Genomic DNA, 17,397 nt, shown 5'->3' with positions numbered 1-17,397 from the left:
TCTCTCTCTCTCTCTCTCTCTCTCTCTCTCTCACACACACACACACACACACACACTCTGTGGAGCTGGTGCTCTAGGAGGTGGTATTTATCGGGCAGCCCCTGGAGTGAAGCATGGCTGCTGTAATGTCACTGTCTGGCCTTCTCCCCGCATACGTCAGGGCAGACACAGCACGCCAGCCCCGACAGCCAATCAGCAGGCAGATAGAGCAGCGCCGGTGAGCCTCTTTGTCTGCTCTGATTGGCAGATGAATGGAGCTGAATAGAGGAGGCTAAGTAGCCAAGAGGAATCTGAGCTCTGAGAATAGGCGAGAGAGTTTGTGTGTGTGTGTGTGGAGGGGGGTGGGTGTGTGTGGGGCGGTGAGGGGATGAGGTAGGTGTGTGTGTGTGAGCCTGTGTGTATGCATATGTGGTTGTGTGTTTGGGTGTGTGTGTGTGTGTGTGTGCATGCGTGCATGGGGGAGTGCGCCTGTACTTGCACTTGTGTGTGTGAATATTTGAGTAAACAACTTTCAGTTGACCTATAGAGAGACAATGCCAGGGGAATCTAATCTGCGCTCTGCTATACCAAGGGTGCATGTTTGCTATTGTAATTCAACCAACTTTATTACCAAGCTCTATAGAGGGAGCTCATTAAAGCATTTCGGAATTTAGAAATCAATTTACTCCATGCTATCTCATACACCAATTTGATTGTTTCATAAAGGGAAATTTCCCCTAATTAATCAAAGGCCATATGCTTATCAGGAGTGTGAAATTGAAAAGGAACTTGGGTAAGTGTATAATGAAGTGTAATCAGAGGGAGTCATCTGTCTTCTCTGAGCTGTGTTTGACTGGTTAGCATCGGAGCTGTTACAGGGTAGAACTCTCTCTCTGGTTGTGTGTGTTTGCAATTAAAAGTACTTTTTATTATCAGCTGAAAGTCTCGTTGGTAACACTTTACGTCAAGATAACATTAACCATGTAACTACAAAGCTACACTTTACAGTATGGTTACATTAACTACTATTTAACTACATCCACTTACACAAACACACATACAGAGATAACATGCCTGTATCCTCAGTCAGAACCTGAGTGTTCTAGAAGTTCTAATCCGTTTTCTAGAACTATCTTCTCCTATCTCTGGTTCTAGAACACTCCTCTCTTGACTCTTCTGCAGAGCGAGGAGAGGAGTTTTCTTGGACTAGTTGAGAGGATCGTTTTAGAACTAGGGTCAGAAGAACCTGTGCCAGATCTCACAGTCTATGGAGACAAAGTCAGCATTACTTTAATTACTTTATTGTTTTATTCAGACTGGGCAGGTTTCAGATCTGCAGAAACATCAAATAACTCAATGTGTTTACGGCTATCACTCAGTCAATACCACTGTAAATGATTCTGTATTGTTTTAATGCCCTCGTATTGATGTGTTTAATGTATCATGGATTTACAGTAAAAGTAGCCGGCTCTACACTGTCGATAAACTCTGCATGAATAACGACCTGGGCTATGCAATATGTGTGTGTGTGACTACCACTGCAGAACTCCTAACACCTCCTGGGTGTGTATTGTGCTACCCAGACAGCCACCAGTGTGGTCCACAGAGACCAGCCTCTAATGATGCTGGATCAGATGTTTAATAGGACATGGTCAGTCTCCCCAGCAGAGCATCTCACATTAGCTCCACGTCAGGCTCCACTCAGCACCTTATTGAGCTTTATTCAGACTATATACATTAATTAGGTTTTGTTTGGCTTTGGGACCTGAGCAGGAAGCTCTGCTGAGACGTTCCATGTGACGTCGTCTGTGGTGACAGAAACAGATGGTGAAATTGCAGCCCTGACAGGAGAAGAGGAGGAAGAGATGGAGAAAAATGAGGAGGGGGAGAAGAGGAGTACAAGGAGGGGGAGAGGGAGGGGGGCGAAAGAGAAAGAGAAGGAGAGGGAGGAGAAAGAGGAGGAGTGTGTATATGCTGTCATGCTCCTGTTCCTTGGCTCTCTGGGAGGAGAGGCTGTGACAGGATGTACGGCCTGTGTTCACACTGACTATGACACCTCTTACCAGTATGGAAATATAGTGTGGTAGCTGCGTGGGGGTGTGTGTGTGTGTGTGTGTGCGTGTGTGTCTCAGCCTGCGTATGTCGGCCTGTTCGTATTACTCTGTTAGTGTGTGTGTGTGTGTTTTAGTGTGATAAAAGCTGAATAAAATGAGGCGCTGGCAGCATCCGTTCCTCAAGCAAAGTGTCTGGCCAGTGGCATCAACATATTCCCATTACAGACGAGTGGAAATAAACAAGACATCTATGCTGCCCTTCCAGACACACTGCCCCCTTTTCTCTCTCCCTCTACCTCTCTCCGTCTCGATCTCGCTCTCCCTTCATCTGCACCTCCTTCTCTCCCCTAGCTCTGCCCTCTCCCTATATCACACCTCTATTCCATCATGTATATATGCCTGTCCGCGTGGAGTTCCGGAAACATCCATCGTGTGGTGTGTGTCAGCATGGAGGGTGCTCATATCAGAAGCGTCAGGTTAAAAATGACCCGTCGTTTCTGACAGAGGTGAAAAAGGAGTGTGTTATCGTGACGGGTCGTCCGTGAGGATGAGTAATGGTTGTCATGGAGAGGGAGAAGGGTTAACATTTTTGGTTGCCAGGCGATGTTGATGTGGAAACAGCACTGATTGTGAGGTCATTTAGTTCCTTCACCTTGACTCATTTGCAAGGGATGTTAGGAAAATTCAAGAACACACATACACACTATCGTTGGATATTATCTTCTCTCGCTTCTGGCACTTTCATGTCCGTTTCTGTCTGAGGGCTGGCTGTCTTGCTGCCTGCCTGCCTGACTGTCTTACTGATTGGCTAGGGTGAGGGTTCGGGATGGATGCCAACTTAAAGTTGCAAAGAGAATCGACTTACAGCACATAAATGAAACATGACACAATTCAAATATGCAACAAAACGCTTTCTGTCACGGTTTCCATGGTTACGTGATGATTTGTGACTTACCGTGTTCAGATCTATGCAGCAAATCAATCAAATCGACCCCACAAATGACTCAACCCCCATCCACCCACGGAACTCATACGTTCTAGAAGGCTCCCCAGCCCTCCTTTGGAACAAGTTCTTGTGTGCTGTGGAGTGTTCACCAATGATGGATTCTGGAGTGTCTGTGCGTAGATGGAGACAAGCTGGCCACTCTGCCACCAACAGCACCTGCTCCCTCCTCCTCTCCCCTGGACAGATGAGGGATTGATCCTGACACTCTCTCTCTCTCTCTCTCTCTCTCTCTCTCTATCTCTCTTTATCCCCCTCTCCTCCCAAATCACCTTGTTGCAGCGGTACCATGGGGACGTGCGGTCAACGCTGAAGGGCAGACCGAAGGAAGGAGGGGGAGGGAGGAAGAAGGGGGAGGGAGGAAGAAAGGGGGCAGAGAGGAGCTGAAATGAAAGAGTTTGAGAGAGTGATGGACTGGGAGAAAAGGAGTCGTTAAGGAAGACAGAGAGTAGAAAGGGAGAAGCTGAGAGACAGGTGAGAGAGAGAGAGAGAGAGAGAGAGAGAGAGAGAGAGAGAGAGAGAGAGGGAGGGAGGGAGGGAGGGAGGGAGGGAGGGAGGGAGGGAGAGAGAGAGAGAGAGAGAGAGGGAGGGAGGGAGGGAGGGAGGGAGGGAGGGAGGGAGGGAGGGAGGGAGGGAGGGAGGGAGGGAGGGAGAGAGAGAGAGAGAGAGAGAGAGAGAGAGAGAGAGAGAGAGAGAGAGAGAGAGAGAGAGAGGCAGGAGGGATCTTCTGCAGTGGTCAGGAGAGCTCAACCTCGGTCCAAGTTATTATCTGTCTGTCAACCTGTCTCTGGAGGGAGGGAGCTGTGGTGCTGAGGCAACCCAAGCAGAACCCAGCGGCAGACGGACCTGTCTGTCTCTCTCCTCCCTTCACTCAGAGACAGACGGACCTGTCTGTCTGTCTCTCTCCTCCCTTCACTCAGAGACAAAAGGACCTGTCTGTCTGTCTCTCTCCTCCCTTCACTCAGAGACAAAAGGACCTGTCTGTCTGTCTCTCTCCTTCACTCAGAGACAGAGCAGCTAGAACTCAGTCTAACCTGGGGTGAAACCCAGTTCATTATTCATCAAGACACCTTCCTTCCAGCTGATATACCCAGCTGAACTCTGCTTTATTAAGGTTTGATAGAAGCACCGAAAGCAGTTATTATGCTGATGTTTTACACCCCGGTCTCACTGTAATGTTGTGGTTTCACCAAGGTTATCTTTCCCTCAAAGAATGAGCTAATTAGTCTGTGGATGGATCTTGTGATTCGTATCGATCCAGCACGTCCATGAAAGAGAAGCTGTTTAATGCCATGAGCATTAAACCTAATCATGTGGAAGAGAAAAACTGAAAAATCTTCTGGCAGAGATGACATCCAACAGGTTGGAACAGCAGTAGACACTGTGTTCAAGAAAAATACTTGATATGGTGCAAAACTGTGTGCAAAATCCCAAACCTCATCAGGCTAAACCAATCAGGCAGCAGAAAGGAGAGTGTGCGATCTGAGATATATATCAAGGGAAGGCTGTTTTTTCTTCAACCTAAACAACAGTGATTGTGCTGATAGGATATCTTTCCTCTCTCTTTCTCTCAACCCCTTTCTCTCTCTCTCTCTCTCTCTCTCTCTCTCTCTCTCTCTCTCTCTCTCTCTCTCTCTCTCTCTCTCTCTCTCTCTCTCTCTCTCTCTCTCTCTCTCCCTCAGTCACCTCTTGGAGTTTAGAAGATGACAGAAGAGGAGAGGGGAAGAGAGTTTAGGCGAGGAAAAGATGAGAGTCTAGGAGAGAAGCAAAGGATGAGAGAGGAGAGGAGAGAGTGATGGCTGTAGCTCATGAACTATCGATTTACCATCATGCTACCAGAGGGCGATGTGGGACACAGGCTGCAGAGACACTGCCTCTGGCAAAATCCTTCACCATCGCTGACTCCAGCTACAGCCCTATTGACTACATCCTCTCTCTCTCTCTCTCTCTCTCTCTCTCTCTCTCTCTCTCTCTCTCTCTCTCTCTCTCTCTCTCTCTCTCTCTCTCTCTCTCTCTCTCTCTCTCTCTCTCTCTCTCTCTCTCTCTCTCTCTCTCTCTCCCTCCCTCTTTTTCTCTCTCTCTCTCTCTTTCTCTCTCTTTCTCCCTTATTCTGGATGGCAATAAACAACCTTGATATCCTGCCATTGGCCTCGCGTCCCACACATAATTTGGCTTGAAGGGCTCTCTAATAGCTAAAGTGAGACAACACAGTTTATTAAACACGAACTGTGTCAAAACACACAGTTCTCCAACCATTTGTTGTTTACAGTGGACTCAAACAGATAAACAATTGTTAATAATAAACAGACAGGCACAGACAGACAGATAGTTACGGTGGTGGTGATGGTGAACCCAAGTGCACAACACAGACTAACAAAACGATGAGGGCTGATCCAGAAAGGTGTTAATGCCTGGGTTATTGCAGAGTGGAATGCAACGACAAACAGACGGGACAGGCAGGGTAGGCTGTGCAGGGGTTTGGCAGGGTGGAAGGGTAGGGTGATCAGGGGTTTGGCATGGTGGCAGGGTAGGGTGATCAGGGGTTTGGCAGGGTGGAAGGGTAGGGTGATCAGGGGTTTGGCAGGGTGGAAGGGTAGGGTGATCAGGGGTTTGGTAGGGTGGAAGGGTAGGGTGATCAGGGGTTTGGCAGGGTGGAAGGGTAGGGTGATCAGGGGTTTGGCAGGGTGGAAGGGTAGGGTGATCAGGGGTTTGGCAGGGTGGAAGGGTAGGGTGATCAGGGGTTTGGTAGGGTGGAAGGGTAGGGTGATCAGGGGTTTGGAAGGGTGGCAAGTTAGAAAACGAATGATGTCACAAAAACACTTCGACTTGACTATATTCAGTAGGTAACAGAGACCATATAATCTGCCAATTAATGATGTGAAAACCAGGGTTGATATACTGCAGGGTTGATGAGTTGATGGGAGACAGGTGTGGAGACTGAGGCAGTGTGCGTGGGTAATTGGGAACCAGAGACCAGGTCACACCCACCACCAGGAGACAGAAACAAACAAAAAACGCCGCTAGGGGGCAGAGGTAAAGGGCATGGTGACACAGACAGGCAGACAGACAGGCAGATACACAAGGTCTTTGCTGTATTGGCCTTTTTCAACTTCTGTAAAGGTTAAAGCCCTCTGGAAAAGAGAAGACTCCCTGTCTGTCTGACGGGGGAGAGGGGGAGGAAGTAAGGGAGAAATCAGAGGAGGGGGAGTGCCAGAGATCAGGTGAGAGGGAAAGAGGGAGGATGGAGAGAGACAGGAACATGGATGAGAAGAAGGGAGTTCTTATGCCCTTCGCACCAACCAGACCTGTGCCTGCCTAGAGTGCGTGATCTGCTGTAATGCCCCCAAGCACGAGCGGGCCTCAGCCTCTGTGTGTGTGTGTGTGTGTGTGTGTGTGTGTGACAGCAGTGTCTGAACCGGCCAGTGGAATAGCCCCCGTTTCAGCAGGTTGTCAGAGTGTTGGAGGCAGATAAAAGGAGCGTCAGAAAGAGGTGAGGGGGGGGGGGGAGGGGGAGGAGGGGAGAGGCGGGGGAGACAGCGGGAGGATGTAATCCCTGTGTGAGGCTGAGGACCCTGTGACCTGTGGAGGAGATAGGAGCTGGCCGCAGGAGCAGACAGAGCAGAACCCAGCTCACACACTCTGGAGATTGACTACTGGACAATGTAGTACACACACACACACACGCACACACGCACACACACACACACACAGGGACACACACACAGACAGACAGACACACAGACACATGCCGTACAAGCACGCACGCACGCACACACACAGACACACACGTGCAGGCTAGCGAGGCAGTTGATTAACTCTGTAGAGACAGGGAAGTGATTTCCAGAGTGCAGTGAGCTGTGTTATTAACTGTATGTGCTCTGGACGCTATATATGTCAAGCTTTCTGAGTGCTGTGTGTGTGTGTGTGTGCATGTGTGCACGCGAGGGTGGTGCCAGCAGTGATGTCTGGGCTACAGCACAGTCTACCATGGCATCCTGGTATAGGAGAAGGAGGAGCAGCAGGGGGGGGGGGTCGAGGAGGAGGCACAAAGAGGAGTGAGACGTTGTAGAGAATGAGGACTTGGTAGAAGAGGAGGAGGTGGCAGGGGAGAAGAAGGGCAAGGTGGAAGGAGGAGAAGGTGAAGAGGAAGGAGGTGGATGAGGAGGTGGCAGGAGGCACTGTGGAGGTGTTGGATGTGACAGAGGGGAAGGAGGAGAAGGATGGGGTTGATGAGGAGGTGGCAGGGGGTAATGTGGAGGTGTTAGAGGTGGCAGAGGGGAAGGAGGAGGAGGTGGCAAGGGGCTTGGCACCTCCTCCTCCCCAGGGAGACTCATCTACACCTGGATGAAAGAGAGGGCGTAATGGAGGGGGACTGGCAGGATGATGGCTCGCTGGCAGGAAGGCACATTCACCACATGGGCCAAGAGCCAGTGACAGGCGGGGAGTGTGACTGTATGACAGGTGGCTCATCGCTCTCCAGGTCTGGGCTAGCTGGGGCGCCAGTTGGCTCAATGGGGGGGGGGGGGACACTGGTCGTTCAGGGAGGTGTTGATATCAGGGGAGGGTGGAGTGGAGGACTGGCTGTAGACCCTGGAACACTGGTGGGTTTTATGTGCTGTGGCTGGTAAATACAGACTGTTCCTTGACTCCAAACATACTGTTGGAACTCAGATGATAAAAAGCATCTGCTAAATGAGTTAACGCAGAAGTAGACATGTTCCTAAATTAAAAAGCATAAAGTACTGCGAAACAGATATGTCTACCAAGGGTGTCTGTGTTTGCAACATGAGCTACTGTACCATAAACATTGACATAACTATGGACACAGCCATAGATCTGTGTCAGTGTAGCTATCAGCATCCCCGGGAACACCCTGCGTGTCCACAGCCTGCAGCAGAGAGAGATAGCAGAGAAAGAGGAGAGAGACCGCCCAGACAGTCTCTCTCCTGGGTGATATCTCCACTGTGATCTCGACCATGGAATGTTTATGGCTGTTCTGGCTTTTAGCTTCTGGTAGATACATGGATCAGTGTGTGTCTGTGTGTGTGTGTGTGTGTGTGTGTGTGTGTGTGTGTGTCTGTGTGTGTGTGTGTGTATGTGTATGTGTGTGTGTGTGTGATTGTCAGTGTGTGTGCAGGGGTTGTGGGGTTGTGTGTGTTTCTCTGTGTGTGTGTGTGTGTGTGTGTGCATGTGCGTGTGTGTGGGGGGGGAGGTGTTCCTTATTATGTTTGTGAGTGTCTGGGTGTGTTTGTCTGTGCATTTGTGTGTTGAGGTTTGTTTGTGTGTGCGTGTTTATGTGTGTGTGTTGCTTAAAAATTACCACACAATTTTGACACACTCTGAACCACCATCTCCAGAGAGAGACAGTTGGAACACGAACAGTGACTGTTCTCTAAATGGCAGCCATTTGGAGGCAATGGGCTTACAACGACAAACATATCTCTAACACACACTCTGGTCTCTGACTCAAAGGAGTTGAAGCACAATAGCCTGTGTTTGTGTGTGTGTCATCATCCCTGTAGGGCTGGATCAGTGATGACAGAGGAGAGACACACATTTCCTGTCCTCGATGATGACCTTTGACCCTGTGTCAGTGACCTGACGTATGACCCCCATCCTTGCCACAGGCCTATGGCTCCTTCACCCCATCCCTCTCTCCCCATCCCTCTCTCCCCATCCCTCTCTCCCCATCCCTCTCTCCCCATCCCTCTCTCCCCATCCCTCTCTCCCCATCCCTCTCTCCCCTTCCCTCTCTCCCCATCCCTCTCTCCCCATCCCTCTCTCCCCATCCCTCTCTCCCCATCCCTCTCTCCCCATCCCTCTCTCCCCATCCCTCTCTCCCCATCCCTCTCTCTTAGTGTGATGTATGTACTGGACTGACAGCCTGTCTGGCCAGCTGCCACAACACCCCTGAAACCATCTTCATGGAGTCTACAGCAATGTGTTTGTCTGCAGTACAGACAAGCACACATTAGCAAGCTTGTGTTTCTACAGAGCTGTGTATTTGTAGAGGATGGATGTGTTATCCACTGTACAGAGGTTGGGAAACATTTGAACATAACAGTAGTGGTTCCAAACTCAAGGTCAATTTAGGGTACTCCGTTTTCCCAAAAACAGACACATAGGAACGCCCTCGTCTACGAGGAACACCCTCTCCGAGAGCCCTCAGAGGGCACCGGAGAGCTTGACGTGCACCTCCTGAATCCTTCCGATTTCGGATAGTTACGGATACCCCCTTGGCTGTGATTGGTCCGCTAATAAGTTAATTGTAGCGGTGACCCACGGCCTACGGAGAACCATAAACAAAGTCTATCATCAGAGAACAGAGGCCCCCTCTATACACCCCCCTAACACCCCCCACCTCCACCACCACTCTCACACCCCTCCACCCCCCCACACACACACACACCACCTTACACACACACACACACACACACATACACATACACATACACACACACACACCCACCACCTTACACCCACACACACACACACACACACCACCTTACACACACAAACCCCCCCCCCCCCCTTCTATAATCCAGCTTTGTCAAACCCTCCACAGGAAGCTCTCTACAGATAAGGAGACAAGAAACAAGAATTTGAACTAGGGCTGGTAGCGCTGTTAAAAATATCGACACCTTCAACCGTCTTTTTGGGTGTTGTGGTGTGATTGTGTTATGTGTGAGTATGTGTGTGTGAGTGTGTCAAAAGTACCTGTTTGTTTCTACAACAGCTGTTTCCTGCTCTAAGATGAATAGCTGTTCACAGGAGGCCAAGCCACTGCCTAGGACTTAAGTGCACCTGTTTATATCCCCTTAATCATGTTTGAAAGGTGTTTGTGTTTATGCGTGTGGCAGCCAACACACTAGCATAGACCCCTGAACACAAACATGCACAATGGTCTGCCAACACATTATCACAGCCCTTATGCCCAGCATGCACACAAGCCAGTGTAAAACACACCAGCCAGAAAACATCATATCCAGCACACACACTAGCCAGCAAACACACAAGCCAGAAAACATCAAATCCAGAACACACTAGCCAATCTACACAACTATTCAGCACACAGTAGTAAGTCTACATACTAGCCAGTGTACACACTACTTCTGCTCATAGTGTAACATATACACTTAATGAAGCCAGTATAGACACTGCTCTGAAGATAGCCTTGCCAGCATGTAGTCATTAGACACTATCAGAGTGCACACCTCCCCACAGCTTGTAATTACCCTATAAATAACTGAACCTTAAGTGTGTGTATATGTGTGTACTTGTGTTTATGTGTGTTTGTACACATGCACCTGTGCATGCATGGCTTAGAGTCTTCATCATCCTGTATGAATAATTCAGGGTGAACCACAGGAGACTAGATGAGCACCCTGTGTGTTCTAAGCATGTAGGTAAAGGTTTAATGAAGCTGGTCACATGATGCACCACCACTCCTTCCACCCCTCCTCTCTCCCCCCTACCCCTTTCGCTCCTCTCTTCTCCTTCTCACCTCCTCTCTCCCCCCCGAGCTAAAATCGTCACAATGGGTCTTTTTTCTCTGTGCGTGGTATAGACCACATGAAGACCATGGAATGAGAGGAAGAGTGGTTGACGTTAGAGGAAGACTGTGCTGCAGGGGTGGGGAGACAACGGGGCTATCAACCGACTCCTTTGGGCTCAGCTATTTGACTAAAACTCCCCACAGGCTCTAATTACCTACACACACACACACTCACTAACACACACACACACACGCACACCGACACAGTCGATGACTAATTGAGCAGCTCTGGAGGTCTCACAAGCAGAAACCAGTGTGTTCTCTCTCTCTCTCCCCTCAACTGGTCGTTAACTAGCTCCTACTTGACCCGGATACCCAGATGAAGTGACTCCTCTAAAAATATCTCCCTCTGGGAACGGGGATGCTGGTTTGTGTGCGTGTCTGTGTGTGTGTGTATGTGGTCAGTCCAAAAGCATATAATGGCTAAGACAGCTAAGAAGAAGTAGGCTACTGTTGCTAACACAGTGTTCTGTAGCAAACACATTGTTCTGTAGTTAACAGTGTGTTCTGTTGCTAACAGTCTTCTGTAGGTAACACAGTGTTCTGTGGCTAACAGTGTTCTGTAGCTAATAGTGTGTTCTAGCTGACAAATTGTTCAGTAGTAAACACAGACCTAACACAGTGTGCTGTAGCTAACACAGTGTGCTGTAGCTAACACAGTGTGCTGTAGCTAACCCAGTGTGCTGTAGCTAACCATACTCTGATCCAGGAAGCAGACCTGAGGCTCGGCTCGTTTTCTTGTCAACCAGCAGGAGGCTGCGGGTGTGAAAGTGGATCCAATTGAATTTGAGTTCACCACAATGTTCAGTTATACTCCCACTGTGTGTGTGAGAGAGAAGATGAGTGACTGGGGGAAAAAGAGAGGGAGAAAGAAAAACAGGGAGGAGGGGATAGAAAGAGAGAAGGTAACACAGAGAGGGAGGCAAGCAGCAGGAGATAGGAATTGAGCAAAAAAAGAGGCAGAGAACGAAAGAGATATAAAGGGAAAGAGATAACACGGTGGAGAGATCATTCGAGAGAGCGGGAAAAGAGAGAAAAAAGAGAGAGTGAGTGACAAAGAGGGGGGGGAAGTTAAAAGAAGAGTCCTCTGTGCAATTCTGATAGACCTTGTCCCTCGGTGACAAGCCGTCTAATAAGCTGGCTGGGCTGTAACAAATAATGTCCAACTACTGCATGCGCTCTGTGATTCTGCGTCGATCTCTTTGGTCCTATAGGGAGCCGTCTGCTGTGAGCAGCATTGTGAAGCAGACAATAACGTTCCCGGTAGTAATCACTGAACATATATGTACCGTGGTCTTGGGAAACACCATGACACATGTGGTACATTTGGTTGCATCAGCATCAGCATTCAAACTCATGATCTAGCTTGACTCTGTTTTCTATAGCCATGTCATATAATCCCTGAGCAAATGGACGATATATATGATGTGTTTCTGCACACTGTTTTTTCAGACTGTTTGTTCAGACTCAGCAATCCACTGCAGGTTCACTGTACTGCAGGCTGCCTTTACTGCATGCTGACTGTTCTGCAGGCTGACTGTACTGCAAGCGGCCTCTACTGCAAGCTAACTCTACTGCAGGCTGACTTTACCGCATGCTGATTTTACTGCAGGCTGCCTCTACTGCAGGCTGCCTCTACTGCAGACTAACTCTACTGCAGGCTGACTTTACTGCAACCTGACTGTTCTGCAGCCTGCCTCTACTGCAGCTGTATCTCCCACATGCAAGCTTCAGCTGTGTGGCACAAGTGTGTGTGCCACTGCCAGGTGATGAACTGAATGGTACAGGAGTTGATATGGAGTGGTAGGGAGGTATACACAGCCTTCACACATGCATGCACGCACACACACATTGCAAGACTCACAGCTAAAAACACGTACAGGACACACAGCTAAAAACACATACAGGACTCACAGCTAAAAACACATACAGGACACACAGCTTCCCAGGAGCCATTTTCTAACAGCAGGCTGGATGAGATATCACCTCCATTAATGCCATCATTATCCTCCTGTGCCTAACAGCCTTCCTCAGCACACACACACAGACACACACACACACACAGACACACACACAGACACACACACAGACACACACACAGTGCTCCAAACAGCACTGTTGATCAATGATAGAGGATGTTTCTTGTGCTGTTTCTTGTTTTTGCATTGCTAGAGATAAATTTGCCTGGAAACAGTGGGAAGCTTTAACGACTATACATGTTTCCTTGGTTACATCTGCAACATAAATGTCACTGTAACGTATAGATCTGTATCTTAGCATAGCAAAACTTAACGAGAGTTTAAATCTATACCCACAATCACTATGGCTAGATGAGGCACAAACTCACAAACCTACAAATGCACACACATGTAGACACACTGACACACACACGCGTTTGAAAAAACACAGATACAGACGCACACGCAGACACACAAACACAGATACACAAAGACACACAATGGCTTAATCAATATGTGGTTTCGCCGGCTGAAAAGCAGTGTGCCAGAGCCAATCAGAAACAAGTATCATAATGTCCTAATTAGCTGCTTTTATCTCAATATCTTGTCATCTGTGAGAGGAGCAGGTCTCTGTCCTCGTGTGTGTGTGTGTGGAGAGCCCTCCCACCACCGAGAGAGCAGCCCCCATCTCACCCTCCTCTCTGCGTCACTTCCAAAACACTGGAGACCACAGCTAGAGGACTCCTACAGAGGGAGACTGAGAAGCACAGGGTCGTGTAGAGAACTCCTACAGAGGGAGACTGAATGTGTTTTTGTCTGTGTGTGTGTCTTTGGCCCGATTGTGTTGCAAAACGGGCAACTATAAGAAGTAGAGTTAATTGGATGAGCAGCTCACATGAACTCCCCCCCCTTCCTCCTCCTCCTCCTCCTCACCCTGCTCCCCTGTCCTGACCTCCTATCCTGTCACCGTGTTCTCCCAAGCTCCCTCAATATCTCCGCCTGCAGTGGAAACGAGGGGGAGAAGTAGAGCAAGCCAGACAGGACAAAGTAATGAGTTCAAATGAGAGAGAGAAGATGAGAGGTGAAGAAAGAGAGAAGGACAGAGATACAGTGGGCTGAAAAGTAATCCTGCCGTACTGTAGCTGGTGAATAAACATTGGAGATAATGAAGAATAGTGAGAGTGAGAAGAAAAGAGGGAGCGAGGGAATAAACGTACGAGGGAGGGACAGAGAGAGAGAAGGGGAGATAATGAAGGGACGTTAGAGAGCGAGGAAGAGGGAATAAAGGATAGAGAGAGAGAGATGTTCTAGCTGTGGTAAGGGTCCCAGGGGAGCTATTGAACACCTAATGCTGGTTCATGTGAGGCGTCTAATCAGCTGATTGGTGCAGAGACCCCCTCAGAGAGCCCTAGTTGATGCTGCAGTTATAGCCCTGAACAGACCTCCATCAGCAAAGATCTACTGCAGCTCTCTGTCTCTACCTCTTTATCCCTATCTCTCTCTCTGTCTCACTCGCTTACTCTATTTGTCTCTCCCTCTCAGTCTCTGTCTATGTCTCTCTATCTCTCTTTTTTCTCTATCCTCATAGCCTAATTTTCAGGTAATAGTCGGAACAGACTTTGAGCACTAGAGGTCACTACCAGTCTCAGCCCTAGCCCCAGCCTCACTCCCAGTCTCAGCCCCAGCCCCAGCCTTACTCCCAGTCTCAGCCCCAGCCCCAGCCCCAGCCTCACTCCCAGTCTCAGCCCTAGCCCCAGCCCAAGCCTCACTCACAGTCTCTGCCCCAGCCCCAGCCTCACTCTCAGTCTCAGCCCCAGCCCCAGCCTTACTCCCAGTCTCAGCCCCAGCCCCAGCCTTACTCCCAGTCTCAGCCCCAGCCCCAGCCCAAGCCTCACTCACAGTCTCTGCCCCAACCTCACTCCCAGTCTCAGCCCCAGCCTCAGCCCCAGTCTCACTTTCAACCTCAACCACAGGTCAGTCTGTCCGTAGGAGGATTAAAGAGAGTGGGCGTGCCCAGGATCGGAGGAGAGTGATTTGGAGTTGTAAACTTTAAAAGCCTCGTAAAAAGGCCCGTGTAAATCACTTGTGTGTGTGTGTGCAAGACAGAGGCCACCACTGTTTGCTGTAAATACTGGGATCCAATGACAGTGGGACACACACACAAACACACACACGCTCACACACAGACAGACAAGTAACCCAGGCTGTGTTGGAAACGGCTCCATGTACCAGTTCACTGACATCACGTCCAAGCTGCTCCTCTTTGCCCAGGGAGGAGAAGCGGCCCCTGATGACCTGCGCACATAAGGATGGGCTTCAGACAGGAAGTAACACTCAACCCAGTATCCTCAACAAGAAAACACTGGTCTGATCAGCTGCTCACAGATTGGTTTACGTGAAAGGGTCATGCGGTCAGACAAGGTATCTAGACAGAAGGTAGAGATAATGCTCTAGAGAGAGGGAGAGAGAGGAGGAGGGGGGAGAGAGAGAAAGACAGGGGGGAGGAAGAGGAAAAGGAAGAGGGAGAGAGGAGGAATAGGGAGAGAGAGAGAGAGAGAGAGAGAGAGGGGGGGGGGAGGAAGAGGCCAGAGAGAGAGAGATAGGGTAAAGAGAGAGGAGTAGGGGGGAGAGGGAGGGAGGGAGAGTGAGGAGAGGAATGCATGGGAGGAATGGGGTGAGGTTTAGGGAGGAGAGAGGAGGGAGCAGAGAGTGAGATGAGGAGGCGTGGATGGGGACAGAGAGATAGAGAGCGATGGATTTGTCCCGTATAGCTGTCAGAGGACGGACCGAGACAGTGTCCAGCTGAGGAAAGGATGCCTGCCAAAACATAATTTTGAGATTCACTTCATTCACACTTGCCAAGGTTATTAATTTCTATGCAAATTCAACCTTGCCCTAACATGCACAAACACGCACACACACACACCGTGTGTTAACAACCTGCTCCACAACCTGCTACACACACCGTGTGTGTGTCTCCAGGCCCTGTATTGGATCAACGTGTAGAGGTTATAGAGTGGCCTTGTAAAATGTTATGACTAAGATTTCCAGAAATGTCAAGTCAGTGATCTGGGTTAACAAATCTGAATGTCGGTTTGAGTATTGATTAGGAAGGAGAAAGAACCAGACAGAGCAGAGAGAGAGAGAGAAAGGGAGAGAGAGAGGAGAGATACAGAGAGAGAGAGAGAGAGAGAGAGAGAGAGAGAGAGAACCGGAGAGAGAACCGGAGAGAGAGACATGTTCTGGAAGCAGTCTGACCCGGTCTTAAATATTCTGTTTCCAGAACCAAGAAGCACCTTGTCCAAAGGGAGCAGGTTGTTAACAGTTACGTGATCTGCTCAGAGCTCATTATGTTCTCCCCCTTGTTAATGAAACCATGCGTACCTCAGGGTGATGCCCCTCCCCCTGATGCGCCCCTGTGTCCTGGTGTGTTGTGGTTAATAAGGATGTCTGTGTTTGATGTCATCGAGAACTGTTCAACTTGATATGGAGGAATCCTATTAGGATATATCAGGATGCAGCGAGCAGAGGGCTTAGTCTTGTGTTTGTGTGTATGTGTGTGTGTGTATACATGTGTGTGTGTGTGTGTGTCATCCTGCAAAGTGGCCGTGGCTGCAGCCTTGCAGTTCTAGTCGAGCACTCAAGCACATCATTACCATGTATGTGTGTTTGTGTTTATATTTGCTCTGTTGGTCTTGTTTGGTCTCATGTCAAATGAAATGGACTTTCAATAATTGTAATAAATTCACCAATGTTCACCCACCCACTCACTCACACTTTACACACACACACCCATAATGGCATGTCCAAGCCAGTGAAGGAGTAATGGGAATGCATGCATCTGTAAAACAGTGTTATGTAAATGCCTGGCCTGAACAGTAAATCAAGGCTCAACCATTAAGATGTGTTCCCACTGCCTCATCACTCATCCGGTCTCCAGCGCCGCAATCTGATTGGATTAGGGAACAGACACAATGCGACCGGGAATGATATTGTTCTGTCTCCTATTGCAGAACCTGCTGGAAGTGTGTGTGGAGAGAGAGAGAGAGAGAGAGAGAGAGAGAGAGAGAGAGAGAGAGAGAGAGAGAGGGAGCTCTGTAAGGACAGTGAGGTGACTTGCCTCTTAGCTGGTTAATAAACTTAATAATTGTTTCTTCTCTCTTCTTCCCCCTTCACCATCTCTTCCCTTCACCTTTTGTTCCTTTGGACTCTTTTGCTCTCTCATATTTTCATTCCTTTTCTCTCCTCTCCTGTTCTTCCTTCCTCTCCCCCTCAAATCCTCTCACCACTCCCCTCCTCCTTTCTGTCCCCCCTCCTCCTCTCCCACCCTCCTCTCTCACCCCCTCCTCTTTCTCCAACCACCCACCCCTCCCATCCCCCCAGCCGCCATCTTGGACGACCCCATGGAGTGCAGCAGAGGGGAGCGTCTGGCCATCACGCTGGCCAAGGAGAGCATCAACCGCAACAGCAACCGCTCCACTACCGGCAAACTGGAGGTGGATATCTTCGAGCTCCTGAGAGACAGTGAATACGAGACAGGAGAGACCAGTAAGTAGAGGAGGAGGAGGAAGTACAAAAGGGGGAGAGGGGGGGGGGGGGAAGAGACGTGGACAAGAGGGAGAAAATGATGGGATGGAGGCGAAGGGTGAGCCAAGGACAGAATAAGAGATGGAGGTGGAAGAGGAGGAGACAATCGGAGGAGGGGAAGGAGAGAAGGAAAGGTGGAGGTGGAGGGGAGGTGAACCAAGAGATGGCCCAGCATTCACAATTTACAAAAGGAAAACATAGAGATTGAAATCAAAGGACTTGTCAGTTCAATTTGGGGCATCTCTCTCCCTCTACACTCTC

At 49.3% G+C, this 17,397-nt stretch overlaps 1 protein-coding gene across 1 annotated transcript in view; it reads left to right on the top strand.

Moving 5' to 3' along the window:
- Window positions 1-17,397, top strand: part of grik4 (glutamate receptor, ionotropic, kainate 4) — a 77,308-nt gene that overhangs the window by 2,228 nt on the left and 57,683 nt on the right. Inside the window, exon 2 of the mRNA XM_084673882.1 lies at window positions 16,933-17,097. Within this exon, the coding sequence (XP_084530008.1) occupies window positions 16,933-17,097 (165 nt within the window). The remainder of the gene's footprint in view (window positions 1-16,932; window positions 17,098-17,397) is intronic.

This window comes from Hypomesus nipponensis, chromosome 15 (genome assembly GCF_054491055.1).
Source record: "Hypomesus nipponensis isolate SF chromosome 15, ASM5449105v1, whole genome shotgun sequence".
In the NCBI taxonomy this organism is placed as follows: domain Eukaryota; kingdom Metazoa; phylum Chordata; class Actinopteri; order Osmeriformes; family Osmeridae; genus Hypomesus; species Hypomesus nipponensis.
Note: the sequence above shows the minus strand (reverse complement) of the source record. Positions and strands in the feature narration are given on the sequence as shown.